Source organism: Rhinopithecus roxellana, chromosome 19 (assembly GCF_007565055.1).
Source record: "Rhinopithecus roxellana isolate Shanxi Qingling chromosome 19, ASM756505v1, whole genome shotgun sequence".
Taxonomy (NCBI): domain Eukaryota; kingdom Metazoa; phylum Chordata; class Mammalia; order Primates; family Cercopithecidae; genus Rhinopithecus; species Rhinopithecus roxellana.
The window spans coordinates 8,003,336-8,020,735 of record NC_044567.1 but is presented as its reverse complement, the minus strand read 5'-3'; the positions used below and the strand labels follow the sequence as shown (position 1 = coordinate 8,020,735).

The following is a 17,400-nucleotide window of genomic DNA, read 5'->3' as shown; positions in this document are numbered from 1 at the left end:
GCAGCTCTTCTCCAGACCACACTAGACCACTGACTGCTTCTTGGGCAAGGAACTCATCAGTAACTTATAAGCTTTCCTTAACCCTTCTTACCACTTTTCTTAGTTGATTTCTTGAGGCTAAACTAAACTGAGACTGTCCTTCCTCTTTGGTAAGTCTGTTTTATTCAGATGGGCAGACAGTGTCATTTTCGAGTGATGGTTGTAAAACAGTGACAGTCCAGGCTTACTTACAGTCATGGCAAATAAAAAAGTCAAAATAAATGAATGCCGAATTTTTTCTCCCCTCTTCAAATAGAAAAGAACGTCCTATATCATTAGGAATTTTCCCATTACCCGCTGGAGATGGATTACTTACACCTGATGCTCAGAAAGGAGGAGAGACCCCTGGATCTGAGCAATGGAAATTTCAGGAATTAAGTCAACCACGTTCTCATACCAGCCTGAAGGTAAGCTTTAAGTGCTGAAATTGTCAGTTTACATTTCATAAACTTGCTTATCCTAATTGAAGTGCTAGACGACCACAGTATAATAAAATGTAATTGTTTGTATACATTTAGTTTGTAAAATTGATTTTTTAAATTGAAAACGAGCTCTTCCCAAAGAGTGTGTTTTTTAGTATTTTATTTCAAATTATATAGGAAAAAAGTGAAGTATTATATCATCTTGATTAGTATACTAATGACAAAAATTAATTTCTATTTGATTTAGGCTGTATGAGTTTAGGGTAGGGTGACTAGTGAGCCTAATTATATTAGAACTGAAAATCGCTATTACCAGAAAGTCTTGGTTCATGTTAGAGGCTTTCCAGTTGAGCAGGGTTTCACTTACAGAAAAACATAACAGAACAAATACACTGTTCCTTCTTTAAAACCACTTCATAGAACAATCTACAAAAATGCATTCTGTTTAGCTAAAAAGGCCTGGTGTAAATTAATTATAGATGTGTTCTTGACCAAGAACTTGTCATCAAATAAGTGATAAATATAAACAATAATATATGCTAAGAGTGAATATGAACTAATAATTAACTTTTAAGAATACTTCGCCGGGCGCGGTGGCTCAAGCCTGTAATCCCAGCACTTTGGGAGGCTGAGACGGGCGGATCACGAGGTCAGGAGATCGAGACCATCCTGGCTAACACGGTGAAACCCCGTCTCTACTAAAAATACAAAAAAAAAAAAAAAAAAAAAAAAAAAAAAAAAAAAAAAACTAGCCGGGCAAGGAGGCGGGCGCCTGTAGTCCCAGCTACTTGGGAGGCTGAGGCAGGAGAATGGCGTGAACCCGGGAGGCGGAGCTTGCAGTGAGCTGAGATCTGGCCACTGCACTCCAACCTGGGCGACAGAGCGAGACTCCGTCTCAAAAAAAAAAAAAAAAAAAAATACTTCAAGTTATGTTCTGTATCTTTTAAAATGAAATATTCACAAAGATAATACTGATTATTAAAGATTTTTTGTTACCTTATAAAATCTACTCATCATGAAACAGGTCACCTGCAATGAATAGAAATGAATTACATGTATCTTATTTCCTTTTCCTGCTTTATTTTTCTCCATAATACTTGTCATGGTCTAAGCATGTAAAGATAGTTCTTAACAATGCTTCTAAAATACTGTCATTTACTGTATTTATTTGCCTCTAGACTCCTCCCTAAGAACATGGATTCCATGAGGTTTATTTACTGCTGTATCCCCCTAGCACTTGGAAAAGTGCCTAGCACATTATAGGCACTCAGAACATGTTTGTTGAATGAATGATTTGTTTTAGATGTTAGAAAGAATCTTTGAGGACAAGATAAGTGGTCTTTTTCTCAACTCTAGAATGTAGAGGCATTCAGAATCATTCTATTGACCTTTGAAATGTGCTCAAAACAGTAAGCAGTTGATAAATATTTGATAGCTTTTCTCCCACTGAAAAGCATTTTTAACAATAGGGGTTACCTTTTCCCCCTTCTTGCTCAATTTGTTAGAAGCTAATAGTGCTCAGTATTAACCCACAGTGATGTTACTGGGTAACTCTCTCCTTTTTTTTTTTGAGATGGAATCTTGCTGTGTCGCTCACGCTGGAGTGCAGTGGTGCGATCTCTGCTCACTGCAACCTTGGCTCACTGCAGCCTCCTCCTCCTGGGTTCAAGCAATTCTTCTGTCTTAGCCTCCCAAGTAGCTGGATTTGCAGCACCCACCACCATGCCTGGCTAATTTTAGTATTTTGAATAGAGATGGAGTTTCACCATGTTGATCAGGCTGGCCTCGAACTCCTGACCTCAGGTGATCCACCCGCCTCAGCCTCCCGAAGTGCTGGAATTACAGGCGTGAGCCACCATGCCTGGCTGCAACTCTCTCTTTCTTTACTCCTGTCACAGTGGGTCTTTTAGCCTTCTTGTAGGTTTAATAGATTTTCCAAAACACTCATGTCTCAATCGCCTACTTGCCGTGTCCACTTTCCCAAAACAAAATTAAGTAGGAGGGATACTTTTAGTACAAAAAAATCCCATATGGTAACTATATTTTAATTACTACCCAAAAGTGCACCTTAAGAGATTATTATAATTCTCTTTATTTTTTAATCCAATGATAGGGTATGCCAGAACTTTACTGACAAGTTTTAAACCAATTAACAAATTATTAGTATGGACTTAAGCAGAGGAGTTTCTTGTGTCCTTCCCAGAGAGTTTCTAAAACGAAACCCTATCTCTCGCTACTTGGTCTGGACATGGAGTCACTAAATGGGATAAAGACTCAATGAATAAGGATTTCCATGAATGGGGTGGTGCTTACAAAATGGCAAAGTCTAGTTTGTAAATCATGTTACTAGTTGGGATGTACAGTATTTTATTTTTCACCGAAGCCCTTGTCGTTCACTAGATAACTTTCTACTTTACCAGGGCTGGAAGTCAGGGGTTTAGGATTCACTTGTGGGCTATGCCACAGGTATGTCACATGTCCTGTCATTTTGGTTTCCGTGTATAACAGGAATTGGACTAGACTCTAAAATATCATTTCCCCTGAGATTGGGGATGACCTGGCCATCTTAGGGCATGTTTTGACTTCATTATGAAAAAATTGAAGGTGTAAATTATAATTAACACTAGTTTTACTACCACAGTTTTTCTGTGAAGTAAGGTTAAGGTGAAAATGTCCTGTGAGAGGATGACAGAAAACTTTGTGGCAGAAGAGGAGCAGATAAGGGGATTTGCCAGTGATTGTAAAGTTATGGCCCTTCTTTGTTGGTGTGTTACAAATTTCTCAACTGTGAGAGACCTGTGGTGAGTGAGGTTATAAATAATCTAATGGATTTTCTAGGAATGATGCACCTAGAAAAATGTACAAGTTCTTAAAAAGAAATATTTGTACATATTCTTGATTTATCACAATCTCAGGGAGATTGACAAATAAATGAAATAATAGAACTTCAAGTATTGTTAAAGCAAGGTAAGCTAAAGAGTAATTAGTAAGGAAGGGCACTTATTTTAGGGTGTGAGAGAAAGCCTCTGGAAGATGACTTGCATCCTGGCATGGGGATGTGCTGGTGCATGGGAAGGTCTGGAGGAGTACGTGTTGAGGAAGATGAGATGACAAATGCGAAGGCCCTGACGTGGGGAAGAACTTCATTATGTTTATATGGTGGTTTTCTCTTCATTGCACTCAGACTTTCAGTCCTACTTACTGCCCCAACATGCCTTCTGTCAAGGGTGCCAAAAGAATCCATCTTTCCAAATCTAATGGAAAATTCTCAGTCCTCATCTTACCTTTTAGCAGCATTTATATATTTGAAAATATTCAGCTTCTTGAAATACTTCCTTCAGTTTGCTTCCAGGATTCCCCCTGGCAAACACACACTGATTTTCTTCACCATTCCTTCTCCATTGCTGGTTTCTCTTCTGCTTTTGGACTTCTAAATGTTGAGGTACTCCTCAGCCCTTCTCTACTTAATCTGGGTAGATCAAATTCCATGTCTGTAAATGCCATCTGTGCATCAGTGTTCACAGATTTGAATCTCCAACTCATATCCCTACTCTGGACTCTAGACCTCTGCATCTAATTGCTTTTCTTTATAGTTTCCTCACATATATATGCTTTACCTTGCCTAGATTACCACCAGTAGAAATACCCTCATTCAAGGCCAGTCCAAATATCACAGTTTACATGTATTCTCACTAACACACTAGAGACTAACACCCTATTGATTGTCCTCAAATCGAATTTAGAGATCAGTTCAAGAAGAAAGCAGAGAAGTTATGTATTGCTTTATTAACAGGAATTTCATACCTGGGGACTTCTAGTGAAATTGATAAAAAGAAACTCCTTATGTTAAATGATCAAAGCTGTTCTGTTAAAAAGTGTATTATAAAAGTGCTACAGGCTGGACATGGTGGCTCATGCCTGTAGTCTGAGTACTTTGGGAGGCCAAGGCAGGAGGATCACTTGAGTCCAGGAGTACAAAACCAGCCTGGGCAACATAGTGGGACTCCATCTCTTTTCCTTTTTTAAAAAAAATGTTTATACATGCACACACACACACACACACACACACTATATATATATATTTTTTTGTTTGTTTGTTTGTTTTGAGATGGAGTCTAGCTTCATCCCCCAGGCTGGAGTGCAGTAGTGCAATCTTGGCTTATGCAACCTCTGCCTCCCGGGTTCAAGTGATTCTCTTGCCTCAGTCTCCCAAGTAGCTGGAATTACAGATGGGCACCACCATGCCTGGCTAATTTTTGTATTTTTAGTAGACATGGGGTTTTGCCATGTTGGCCAGGCTGGTCTCGAACTCTTGACTTCAAGTGATCTGCCTGCCTCAGCGTCCCAAAGTCCTGGGATTACAGGTGTGAGCCTCTGTGCCCGGCTTGTGTTTTACGTATTTTAAACATTTATTCCTCTAGTGTCAAGTGACTCTGTCTCTACAAAATATTTAAAAATTAGCTAGGCATGGTGGTGTGCAGTTTTAGTCCCTGCTACTCAGGAGGAACAGGCAGGAGGATCAACTTGAGCCTGGGAGGCTGAGGCTATAGAGAGCCATGATCATGCTACTGCACTCCAGCCTGGGTGACAGAGTAAGTCCTTGTCTCAAGAAAAATAATTAATAATAACAATGATGGGCTAAGGCTGAGAATGGACAAAATGTTAAGGTGAGACAGTTAATCTTACTGAATTATGTTCACAAAGAAGCTACAATTAAAGAAGGAATTGGAGAAGAAAAGGCCAAGTATAGCCAAGACAATCCTGAAGAATGATAAGTACAAGAACTTGCGCTACCAGGTATTAAGATTTACTATAAAGCTTAATTATTAAGGTGGTATAGTATTGCTTCATCTTCCTTTTCTCTTTCCTTTCTGCACAATTCAGTTCTAAAGCCACCAGGCAGGGCAGAGGAAGGTAAGGCTTTCCATGGTGCTTAGGAGCAGGGGTGGGGTTGTTATAACCCAAGCAAAGTTAGGAGAGTAATCCATATGGGGTAGCCTGCTGTAGAGAGTCAGGGCCCCAGCAGCATTAAGGACATCCCTGCAGGATGGCAGCCAGGCTTGGAGGTACAAGACCCTAAGCAGGATGATGAGAGCCTCCCCAAGGAGAAGTGCCAGGTATAGGGTGTCAGACCCTGAGCAGGTGAGGAAGGCAGCATCTGTGTGTGGTAGGGGGAGACGGGGCTGGAGTGGAGAAGAAAGAAGATGCATGGGGAAAGAAGGGCGTTAGTGGAGGGCTGTAGTGGCAGAGAAGAGAGACCGTAAGAGACATGAGCCCTGAAAGACAAGGCACAAGGGAGTTTTAGAATGGAAGAAGATGTCAGCAGGGTCAGCTGGTGTGGGGAAGTCATGTAGAATGAGGACTGAATTTGTAAATGTATAGGTGTAGATTTGAGCAGTTTAAGTTGTAGGGCCAGTAACAGGAGTAACTGTAAATCATAAAAAGAGGAAATAACATGTATAGACTACCCAAAATGGTGATTGTGGTGGGAGGAGAGAAAAAGGATAACTTGAGGTGGAGATTAGCAGAGCAGGGGGGAAAAGTATAGAATGGGAGAGACTGGGTTGTTGGTATGCTTACAAGAAGGGTTCAACAGAGAGAAAAAGACAAGGGAGTGAAGAAAGATAATTGATACATCAGAATCCTAGAAGGGCAGAGGGGAAGGGATCACATATCCCAGCTACAACTCAGATCTCCTTTGTTGCTGGGACAGCTTCAGTTTTTCCTAGACTTTTGCTGTATTATTTGCAGTTACAAATAATACTGTGGTAAATAACCAACCAAGGTCTACAAAGCAGCATGAAAATTATATGGCTGGCATACAGCATGCACACACACATATGCATGTGTATACATATGTGCTCCAAAAAAGTATTTTTTTCTTTGAAGAGCATCCTTGGTTGTTGATTATTAGTAGAATGTGACCTTTAGATCTGAGAAAAGCAATTTTAACTAACTAAACCAATTGGATGGACACCTACTTGTGAAAATTTCAGAGAGTTCTCATAAAATCACATGACTTGTGATACTTTAGTAAACTGCTGTGAGAAGCTCTTGTTAGCAGTTTGGTATGTAAAGCCAGTCAATGTGTGCTGCATTCTTCAGGGGATGTGTTTAGCATGCAGAACAGGAAATGTCTAAACAGAGCCAGCATTCTTGTTGAGAGAATTTTCCATCCTCCTCCATTTGTGGTTGTTCTGAAATTGTTCCTATTTCTTTAGTTTCCGCAAGCTTTAATCTCTGTAGTAGTTGAATCATATCTATTGTTATTTACAATTCCTATTATAAAATGCATGTTTAATTTAAAAAGTTAAAGTTTGCAGTTTTAAATAACTTCTTTGAAGTAATTTTAGACTTACAGAAAAGTTGCAAAAATAGTACAGCGTTCCATATACCCTTCACACAGCATCCCCTGACATTAACCACAATACAGTCATCGAAGCTATGAAATTAACATTGGTACAATACTGTTAGGTAAACCTGTATTTGAGTTTTACCAGTTTTTCCACTAATATCCTTTTTCCCTTCCAGAATCCAGCCCAGGATCCCACATTGCTTTTTTTTAAAAAAAATTTTTATTACAGACAGGGCCTCACTAGGTTGCCCAGATTGGTCTCGAACTCCTGGCCTGAGGTGATCCTGCTGTCTCAGCCTGCCAAAGTGCAGGGATTATAGGCATAAGTTACCACACCTGGCTTCCACATTGCATTTATACGTTATGTCTCCCCAGTCTTCCCAGCGTGTAACAGTTCCTCAGTCTTGTCTTGTCTTTCATGACCTTGAGATTTTTTGAAGAGTACTGGTTAGTTGTTTTGTAGAATGTCTCTCCATTTGGGCTTCTCTGATTTCTCATTATTAGATTGAGGTTATGTATTTTTGGTGAGAATACAACAGAATCTAGTGTCTTGGTGTGGATATACTTTGAGACTATGTAGATATCCTGTTTCTGTTCAAACTTTCATTCACTGATTTTAGCATCCACAGTGGATTTTGCCTACAACAATTATTAGTAAAATATTGCTAATAGTTCTGTTTTCTTCATTCTACATTTATTAATTGGAATTCTTCTATCAGGGAGAGTTGTCTTCTTCCCCCCTTCCCTCCATTCCAGTTTGGATTCAATGGAGATTATATATATGTGTGTATACACACACACACATATACATATATATACACACATATATGTATATATTTTATTCTGTGGGCTATGCAAACCTATAATTTCTTTGGGTTCTCAAATTATTCTAGCTTTGGACATTGAGAGCTCTTGCAGTATGGCTCCTGTGCTCTTTTGACATACCCCATCCTTTTTGAGTGCTTTCTTCCTTACTGGCACCATAAGATGTTCCAAGCTGTTGTATTTTCCCTGCCCCACTCTTAAAAATTTGACTACTTCTCAAAGGAGCTCTGGCACATTTTTTGGGAGAAGGGTATTTAGGAACCAAGATCTAGGCACTATTCATTCTTTTATTTCTGGTTTGAGTTTTTCCATTAGTTTATACCTCCTTTATAGAATTTTGTATTAGTGTACATACTAGGGTAAAATAAAAGTAGAGTTTTAAGAAAAAATGGATTATGTGTTATAATATTTCATATTGTTTTTGCTTTTGACAGTGGATAAGGAATTTGTTCTATAAACTCAATTTTTGCTTATAAGCTTTTCTTCCTCATATATATCTTCACGTGATAACTTTAGGAACCACCCATAGGTGACTGTTAGATTTCGAAGGAAAAGAAGGGTAAAGATTTTATTGTGTTATTTGTTGACCAAGATGCCTATTATGTATGTTGAGAATGGAAACTGGTAAAAATGTAAATAAGCAGTGCTTTTAAAATTATGGTGTTTAAATATTGTATTTTAAATGTGACTTCATCTGAGGTAATTGGCACATAGGTATTTATTAATACTTACGTTTAGGCTGGGTGTGGTGGCTCACGCCTGTAATCCCAGCACTCTAGGAGGCCAAGGTAGGTGGATCATCTGAGGTCAGGAGTTCGAGACCAGCCTGGCCAACATGGCAAAACCCTGTCTCTAATAAAAATACAAAAATTAGCCGGGCATGGTGGCGCACGCCTGTAGTCCCAGCTACTCAGGAGGCTGAGGAAGAAGAATCACTTGAACCCAGGAGGCAGAGGTTGCAGTGAGCCAAGATCGTGCCATTGCACTCCAGCCTGGGTGACAGAGCGAGACTCCATCTCCAAAAAAAACCAAAAAACAAAAAACTTATGTTTACTGTTTAAACAAACTTTTAGAATAGGAGAAGTTGTTTAACATATTTTCTACTGAAAAAATTACCTTTTTCACTTAAAAAAATTTATTGATGCTCACTGCGTTAGGCACAATGCCATGTACTAGAAATGTTGTTAAGGTGCTCAGAGGTCCAAATATTTTCTAAAACAGGCCTTTATATTTCTTTTAAAAAGTTATTTTAGGCCAGGCGCGGTGGCTCAAGCCTGTAGTCCCTGCACTTTGGGAGGCCGAGGCGTGCAGATCATGAGGTCAGGAGATTGAGACCATCCTGGCTAACATGGTGAAACCCCGTCTCCACTAAAAATACAAAAATTAGCCGGGCATGGCCGTGGGTGCCTGTAGTCCCAGCTACTCAGGAGGCTGAGGCAGGAGAATGGTGTGAACCCGGGAGGTGGAAGTTGCAGTGAGCCGAGATTGTCCAGCCTGGGTGACACAGCGAGACTCTGTCTCAACAAAAAAGAAAAAAAGAAAATAGTTATTTTACTACTCAGGAGGCTGAGGTGAGAAAACTGCTTGAAGCCAGGAGTTCCAGGTTGCAGTGCACTATAATGGTGCCTGTGAATAGCCATGTCATTCCAGCCTGGGCAATATAGCAAGATCCCGTGTCAAAAAAAATTATATTAATTCAGTTTCACGATTTTTAGTAATACTGAATAAAATAGAGTAGGAATGGGAAGTTTCTTCAACCCTAAATTTCATTTCCTCCCCCGTCATTGTAAATAGTTGATGAATCCTTGGCCTTTTTCTTTACAGGTACACATAGATATAATGTCTTTTTAAGATAAGTGGGTTTATAAGTATTTTCCTGCTGCTTGATGTTTTTTTTTTTCATTTAATGACATATCTTGACAATCTTTCTACTTTTATATAGAGAGAGCTACCCAAGTTTTTACCTGGTTTTTGATGAAGAGAATGATTAAAGATTATGAGAATCCAGAATCAAGGATCATATAAATAAACATTAAGTGCTCTTACCACCAAAAACAAGTATGACGTGCTAGATGTGTTTATTGGCTTGAATGTGGTGATTGTTTCACAATATGTATTTTAAAAATCACCTTAACTGTATACTGTATTTGTCAGTTATATCTCAATAAAGCTAGGGGGGAAAAAGCTAAGTCTATTAAAGAAGAGGCAGTCTGGTTTCCTATAAAGTGAATCATGCCTTGCTAATCTGTGTATTTTTTATTTTTTGTCTTGTTGAGATGGAGTTTCGCTCTTGTTGCCCAGGCTGTAGTGCAATGGCGTGATCTTGGCTCACTGCAACCTCCATCTCCTGGGTTCAAATGATTCTCCTGCCTCAGCCTCCAGAGTAGCTGGGATTACAGGTGCCCACCACCACGCCTGGCTGGTTTTGTATTTTTAGTAGAGACGAGTTTTCTTCATGCTGGTCAGGCTGGTCTCGGACTCCTGACCTCGGGTGATCCATCTCCCTTGGCTTCCCAAAGTAGCTGGGATTACAGGTGTAAGCCACTGCGGCCAGCCTAATCTGTGTATTTTTAAGGGCATAATTGAGAGCTAGCAGCCTTTCAAGAAGACTTTGATGAATTTCCAGACCAAGAGTATTTAAAACTGTTGCTTTGTATTTAAGAGAAACACATCCATCTCATAGAGGGAAAATGTATAGATGGAAATAAAGAATATGAATAAATAGATTTTTATGAAAAAGGATTTGGGACTGGGCACGTGGCTCATGCCTGTAATCCTAGCACTTTGGGAGGCCAAGGAAGGTGGATCACTTGAGCCCAGGATTTCGAGACCGGCCTGGGCAACATGGCGCGACCAAATCTCTACTAAAAATACAACAATTTATCCAGGCATGGTGGGGTACACCTATAGTCCCAGCTACTTGGGAGGCTGAGGTGGGAAAATCACCTGAACCCTGCGAAGTTGAGGCTGCAGTGAGCCATGATTGTGTCACTGCACTCCAGCCTGGGCGACAGGAGTGAGACCTTATCTCAAAAAAGAAAAGAAAAAGGATTTGGATTTTGGTGATCCTTTGATCATGAGTGTTATCTAACTAATTCAGAAATGATCGAAGGAGGTGTGATAAACATTTCTGAGTATGCTGCACTGGAATATTGGTATGTTAAATAGTCAAAGGGACTGGACTGGAATAAACATCAAGAAGATTTCATAAGGTAGTGGAAGTAGGAAAAAAGGTTAAATCATGAACTGCATGTCGATAAGACATTGATCCAAATGGCGGCTTCTGAACCATGGTATTACTTCGTAAGGTCAGCTTAAGTCAAATGAAAACAAAGCCTCCAGCCCTCATTTTAAACACAGTAGATATTAGATGAATCTTGTATCCTGGGAGATAGTACAAGCCAAAGATACAGCTATGTTAAAACCTAGTAAACACGTAATTTTTTTCTCTTTTATAATCTTCCCTCTTCCTAGGTCAGCAATAGTCCTGAACCTCAGAAGGCTGTAGAACAGGAGGTGAGAATGGTGCTTCTTAACATTTTGCAAAAAGTACACTAAAGTGATTAACTATTGATTACTTCCTCAACTGCTATTCTCAAGACATCAGATGCTCAGTTTGGAAGACTATTGTTATAATTCACTGAAATATAAAAGAAAACTATTTCCACTATAGTGGTTGTCAGGGCTTTACTGTAATCTGTAATTTATTCCTTCCCCAAAGTAAGCATTTTTAAATAAAGGAAAGAAAATATAAGTAAATTCTGTGAAATTCAGCCTGTTTCCATTTATCCAGCTCTATGTAATGGTATACTTTCCAGAAATACCTTCCTCAGGGCATAATGTTTATAACTTGTATGTGTCCTGGATGTGGCCTAGTGTGTCATCTTACCGTGGACTGCTTCCGTAGTTTGTTCAAGTTCTTCATCTCCAGTCAGGGCACCATCCAGCTTTATTCATCAAACATCTGTTAAGAGCCTACTACAGGCCAGGTGTGGTGGCTCATGCCTGAAATCCCAAACACTCTGGGAGACTGAGGCAGGTGGATCACTTGATCAGGAGTGCAAGACCAGCCTGGCCAATATGGTGAAACCTTGTCTCTACTAAAAATGCAAAAATTAGCTGGGCGTGGTGGCAGACATCTGTAATCCCAGCTATACAGGAGGCTGAAGCAAGAGAATTGCTTGAACCAAGGAGATGGAGGTTGCAGTGAGCTAAGGTGGTGCCACTGCCCTCTCAGCCTGGGCAACATAGTGAGACTCCATCTCAAAAAAAAAAAAAAAAAGTAGCCTGCTACATGTCAGGCTTAATATGCTGGGCACTGGGGATAACAAGATATCTGTGACTTTCTCTTATGTGCTAGGTCAGGGGTTGACCTGGGTCCATGGAAGCCCTCTAGCATCAACAGTGAAAAAGTACCCTGTTCCTTCGAAATATACTCAGTGTTAGGACATTCATACCTTTCCTTTAATAATTGGAATTCTCTTGAAGCTACCATTCTATTTACACTTAGATGGATTTGACTGAAATGTGAGTATCTAGAGTTAAGGTTTTTAGTGTTTCCTTTGGGTCACAGACTCTTAGGAACCAAATTATTTGAAACTCTCCAGAAGAATGCATGTGCGCATCATTTTGTAACTTTTTTATGCCACATAGCTGTAAATCAAAAGAATTTTAAGAACCAGTGCTTTAGAGACTTACTTTCACTTGGGGAGAAAGAAATGTAGGTCTAAAATTATTATTGTGTTAATAGTAAGGGATCCTATGTGGGGCTAGTTGGTTGTTTGTAGTTTTGTCTTTATTTTCATTTTGCTTAAAATCCTCAAATCTAAGAGACAGACTTACATAGCAGAGTTGCTTGCCTTTATATAGCTTATTTCAGAAGTTAGGCTGCTCAGGAAAACACTACATTGGCATGTAGTGTCTGTAAGTTGAACCGAATGGGATAATTTGTTTTTTCTAGTTGTAAACATCGTTTATAGTCTGTTAGAAAATAGTTATGCTGCAAAGCCAGATAATACATGACATATATATTCTATATAGCACTAAGCACATGGTGCATTTGGTAAATGGAACAAATGAAAATATTTTGAAGAGCTTATAGACTTTTAGCCTGATATCTAAAACCCATAAGAAAATGGCACAAAGACTAGATTGCTTTTACTGCAGTATCTCAAGTAAAACTAAAAGTAATGACATTTATTTTGTGTGTGTGGTAAAAACACGTAAACATTACCATCTTACAAGCTCTGTTGTGGTCTCTACAGGGAGAAAAAAAATGACCATTTTAACCATTTTTAAGTATATAGTTCGATAGTGTAAGTATACAGTTCAATAGTGTTATGTATATTCATATTATTGTAAAACAGCACCAGAGCTTTTTCATCTTGCAAATCTAAAACTCTACACTTATTAAATAATAACTTCCTTTCCAACTCCTCTAGCCCCTGGAAACTACCATTTTACTTTCTGTTTCTATGAATTCGATGTCACATATTAAATACTGCACATAAATAGAATCATATAGTATTTGTCTTTTTGAGGCTGGCTTATTTCATTTAGCGTAATGTGCTCAAGGTTCATTCATGTTATAGCATGTGACAGAATTCTCTTCCTTTTTAAGGCTGAGTAATATTTGATTGTATGTGTACACCACATTTTGTTTATTTATTTGTTAATAGACATTTGGGTTGGTTTCACCTTATGGCTGTTATGAATAATTTTTATGAGCATATACCCGGAAGTGAGATTGCTGGACGATATGGTAGTTCTATTTTTAATGTTTTTAGGAACTTTCTTACTGTTTTCCAGAGTGGTTGCATCATTTTACAATCCTACCCCCTATGCACAAGTGTCTAATGTATTCACATCCTCTTTTTCTTGATAGTAGTCATCCTGATGGGGGCCAGGTGATGATAACTCATTGTGGTTTTGATTTGCATTTCTCCAGTGATTAGTGGTGTTGATCATCATTGTGTATGCTTCTTGGCCATTTGTGTTACATCTATTTTTTTTTTTTTCAAAGCACAATTTAAATATGCACAGACATGCCATTCTTTTACATGTACTTCCAAATCTTGTACTAGCTTTTTGTGAACATTCTCTAGTGACATGTACACCTATGATGTGGCAGTTCCCTAAAGGCTCTAAAGGGGGATTGGGGCTATAAAATAAATATGTTAGAAAGAGACTTGACAACTGTGTAAGTCTCCATGTTTGACACCACTCATGCCATTGAAAAAGGTATCTTAATGATGTCAGACAATAGGATTTGATAGGCCAGTGGTCATTTGCAGTCAAGAGTATTAGCCAAAACAGCACAACCTGGCATGTGACATGTAAAGTCTAATGTAAAATAGGAATTTGCCATCTCAAGAAGCCACAGATTGAATGTGAAATAGCAGCATGCAACTCCCCTGGAACTTTATGTTGAATGATTTGTAATAAATGCTTTTCAGTTAGGACCTCTTAAGAATTTTCCCTTGTTTGCATGCATAGTCATGTGTCGCTTAACAACAGAGATACATTCTGAGAAATGTGTAGTTAGGTGATTTTGTTGTAGGAACAACAGAGATACATTCTGAGAAATGTGTAGTTAGGTGATTTTGTTGTAGGAACATCACAGAGTGAATTTACACAAACCTAGATGGTATAGCTTACTACACACCTAAACTATATAGTATGGCCTGTTGCTCTTAGACTGCAACCTGTACAGCACGTACTGAATACTGTAGGCCAGTTGTAACACAATGGTAAGTATTTTGTGTACCTAAACATAGAAAACATACAGTAAAAAAAAAAAAATGAAATATTTAAAATGGTTTACCTCTATAGGGCACTTACCATGGATGGAGTTTGCAGGACTGCAAATTGCTCTTGGTGAGTCAGTGAGTGAGCAGTGAGTGAATATGAAGGCCTAGAGCATTACTGGACATTATTGCAGACTTTATAAAATGCTGTCCACTTAAACTATACTACATTAATTTTTTTCTTCAATAATAAATTTTTTTTTTCTTTTCTTTTCTTTTTTTTTTGAGACAGAGTCTGGCTCTGTCGCCCAGGCTGGAGTGCGGTGGCCGGATCTCAGCTCACTGCAAGCTCCGCCTCCCAGGTTTACGCCATTCTCCTGCCTCCACCTCCCAAGTAGCTGGGACTACAGGCGCCCGCCTTGTCGCCCGGCTAGGCTAGTTTTTTGTATTCTTTAGTAGAGACGAGACGGGGTTTCACCGTGTTAGCCAGGATGGTCTCGATCTCCTGACCTTGTGATCCGCCCGTCTCGGCCTCCCAAAGTGCTGGGATTACAGGCTTGAGCCACCGCGCCCGGCCTCTTCAATAATAAATTAACCTTAGCTTACTGTAACTTATTTACTTTATAAACTTAAAAAATTTTTTTTACCTTTTTGACTTTTTAAAATAATGTTTAGCTTAAAACACAAACACAATTGTATAGCTCTATGAAAATATTTTCTTTATATCCTTATTCTGTAAGCTTTTGTCTATTTATTTATTTATTTATTTACTTTTTGCTTTTTAAACTTTTCTGTCAAAAACCAAAACACACACATATTATTAGGCTTGGCTTACACGAGATCAGGATCATCAATGTCGTATTTTCCACCTCCACATCTTGTCCCACTGGAAAATTTTCAGGGGCAATGACACACATGGAGCTGTCACCTCCTATGATGACAATGCCTTCTTCTAGGGTACTTTTGCAGCACCCACCTGAGGCTGTTTTATAGTTAACTTTATTATTATTTTTAAGTAGAAGGAGAAGTATACTTTAAAATAACAATGAAAATTATAGTAAATACATAAACCAGTAACATAATTGTTTATCAAGTATTATGTACGGTATAGAATTGTATGTACTATACTTTTATACACCTGGCAGTGTAGTAGTTTTGTTAACACCCTAGTGCATTGCACTGGGATTTATGACAGTTGCAATATCACTGGGCAACATGAATTTTTCAGCTTCATTTTAATCTCATGGGACCACCACCATATATGCCGTATGCTGTCTATTATTGACCAAAACGTCATTATGCAGATACGGCACATGATTGTATTATCTTGTGAGAGTACTGTTGACCAAAAATGTATTTTAATTTTTAACACATTGATTATTTTTTTTTTTTTTAGAAAAAAGGTTTTGCTCTGTTGCCCAGGCTGGGTGCAGTGGTATGATCTTGGCTCACTGCAACCTCCACCCCCTTCTGGATTCAAGTGATTCTTCGTGCCTCAGCTGCCCGGGTAGCTGAGATTATGGGCATATGCCACTATGCCCAGCTAATTTTTGTATTTTTAGTAGAGACGAGGATTCACCATGTTGGCCAGGCTGGTCTCGAACTCCTGGCCTCAAGTGATCCCTTGGCCTCCCAAAGGGCTGTGATTACACACATGAGACACTGTGCTTAGCCTCATTCTATCTTTAATTGAAGACAGTTAGTGAGGTATAATACAAGAATATTGTACCCCTGGCCAAATGCTGTGTCCGATTTCCCATCTAAGTGCTTTTCTGCTAATCTTAGAAGGTTTATGTCACCACTGCCTGGGATACCAAGAAGAAAGGCCTCTTTCAAAAATGGTTTCCCGGCTGGGCACAGTGGCTCACATCTGTAAACCCAGCACTTTGGAAGGCTGAGGCAGGTGGATCACCTGAGGTTGGGAGTTCGAGACCAGCCTGACCAACATGGAGAAACCCCATCTCTATTAAAAATACAAAATTAGCTGGGCGTGGTGGTGCGTGCCTGTAATCCCAGCTACTCGGGAGGCTGAGGCAGGAGAATCACTTGAATCCAGGAGGCAGAGGTTGTGGTGAGTCGAGATTGCGCCATTGCACTACAGCCTGGGCAACGAGCGAAACTCCATCTCAAAAAAAAACAAAAAAAAAACAAAAAAAAAAAAAAAAGAAAAAAGAAAATGGCTCACCCCCTAAAATCAGAGCTTTTCCCTTCTCAGCTCTCATGCTGTGTCTCTGGGATCTAGTTGTCAGAAGTATAGCCCACACAGTGAGCTATTTTAAAGAGTGTAAAATATTTTTATGTGGTAAATATAAAAGGGAAGTAAGTTACATGTAAGCAAATCTCATGTTATTTGGATAGCCTAGGATAAATTTAAAACATAATTTTCTTCTAAGTAGATCCTGATTAACCACTTCCTTGTAGCCTGAAACCTTGGGATTGCTGAGGTATCAGGTCCCTTTCCTGTTTTAGGTTCAGCTCTCTCCTGGTTATTTTATTTTTCATTTTTTATTTTTTCACCCCATGATATCTAGACTGTCTCCTGGTTATTTTATTGCATGCCCCCAGATCCACAAGTGAATTTGGAAAGTGGGCCTTTGGCACACTTTTTATGTTGTGAACTTTTAAATTACTAAGTACAATTTTTTCTAAGGTGAAAATAACCTGCCTTTTGTTGGGAGTGGGAGACTGGAATAATAAGGAGGAAGAAGAAATAATTTCTCTATATTTAAGAGGTAAATGACAATTCCAAGATTGACCTCAAATTATTTATTTTTGACACAGTTTCAAAGGCATATCACTTGCTCGTATAGATGAACTCAGTATTCTCTAGGGCTTTCTGAATCCGTAGTCTTAATGGGTTTTAAGTGTTTTCATCAACACTGTTTATTGGAAATACAAACTGTTTATTTATATTTTTTAATGTGTGTTACATTTGAAACCTTTAAAGAATGAGAATTCATGTACATGATAACATAGGCTCAATCTCAGTTCACTGCAGCCTCTGCCTCCTGGA

At 39.0% G+C, this 17,400-nt stretch overlaps 1 protein-coding gene across 6 annotated transcripts in view; it reads left to right on the top strand.

The window, feature by feature from the left end:
- SPAG9 (sperm associated antigen 9) overlaps positions 1 to 17,400 on the top strand; it is a 160,474-nt gene that overhangs the window by 77,610 nt on the left and 65,464 nt on the right. For 4 of the 6 annotated variants that reach the window (XM_010386202.2, XM_030922956.1, XM_010386198.2 and 1 more), the window contains 2 exons: positions 296 to 446; positions 11,116 to 11,157. In XM_010386202.2, coding sequence (XP_010384504.1) covers positions 296 to 446; positions 11,116 to 11,157 — 193 coding nt within the window. The remainder of the gene's footprint in view (positions 1 to 295; positions 447 to 11,115; positions 11,158 to 17,400) is intronic. The other 2 variants (XM_010386203.2, XM_010386205.2) reach the window with 1 other exon arrangement.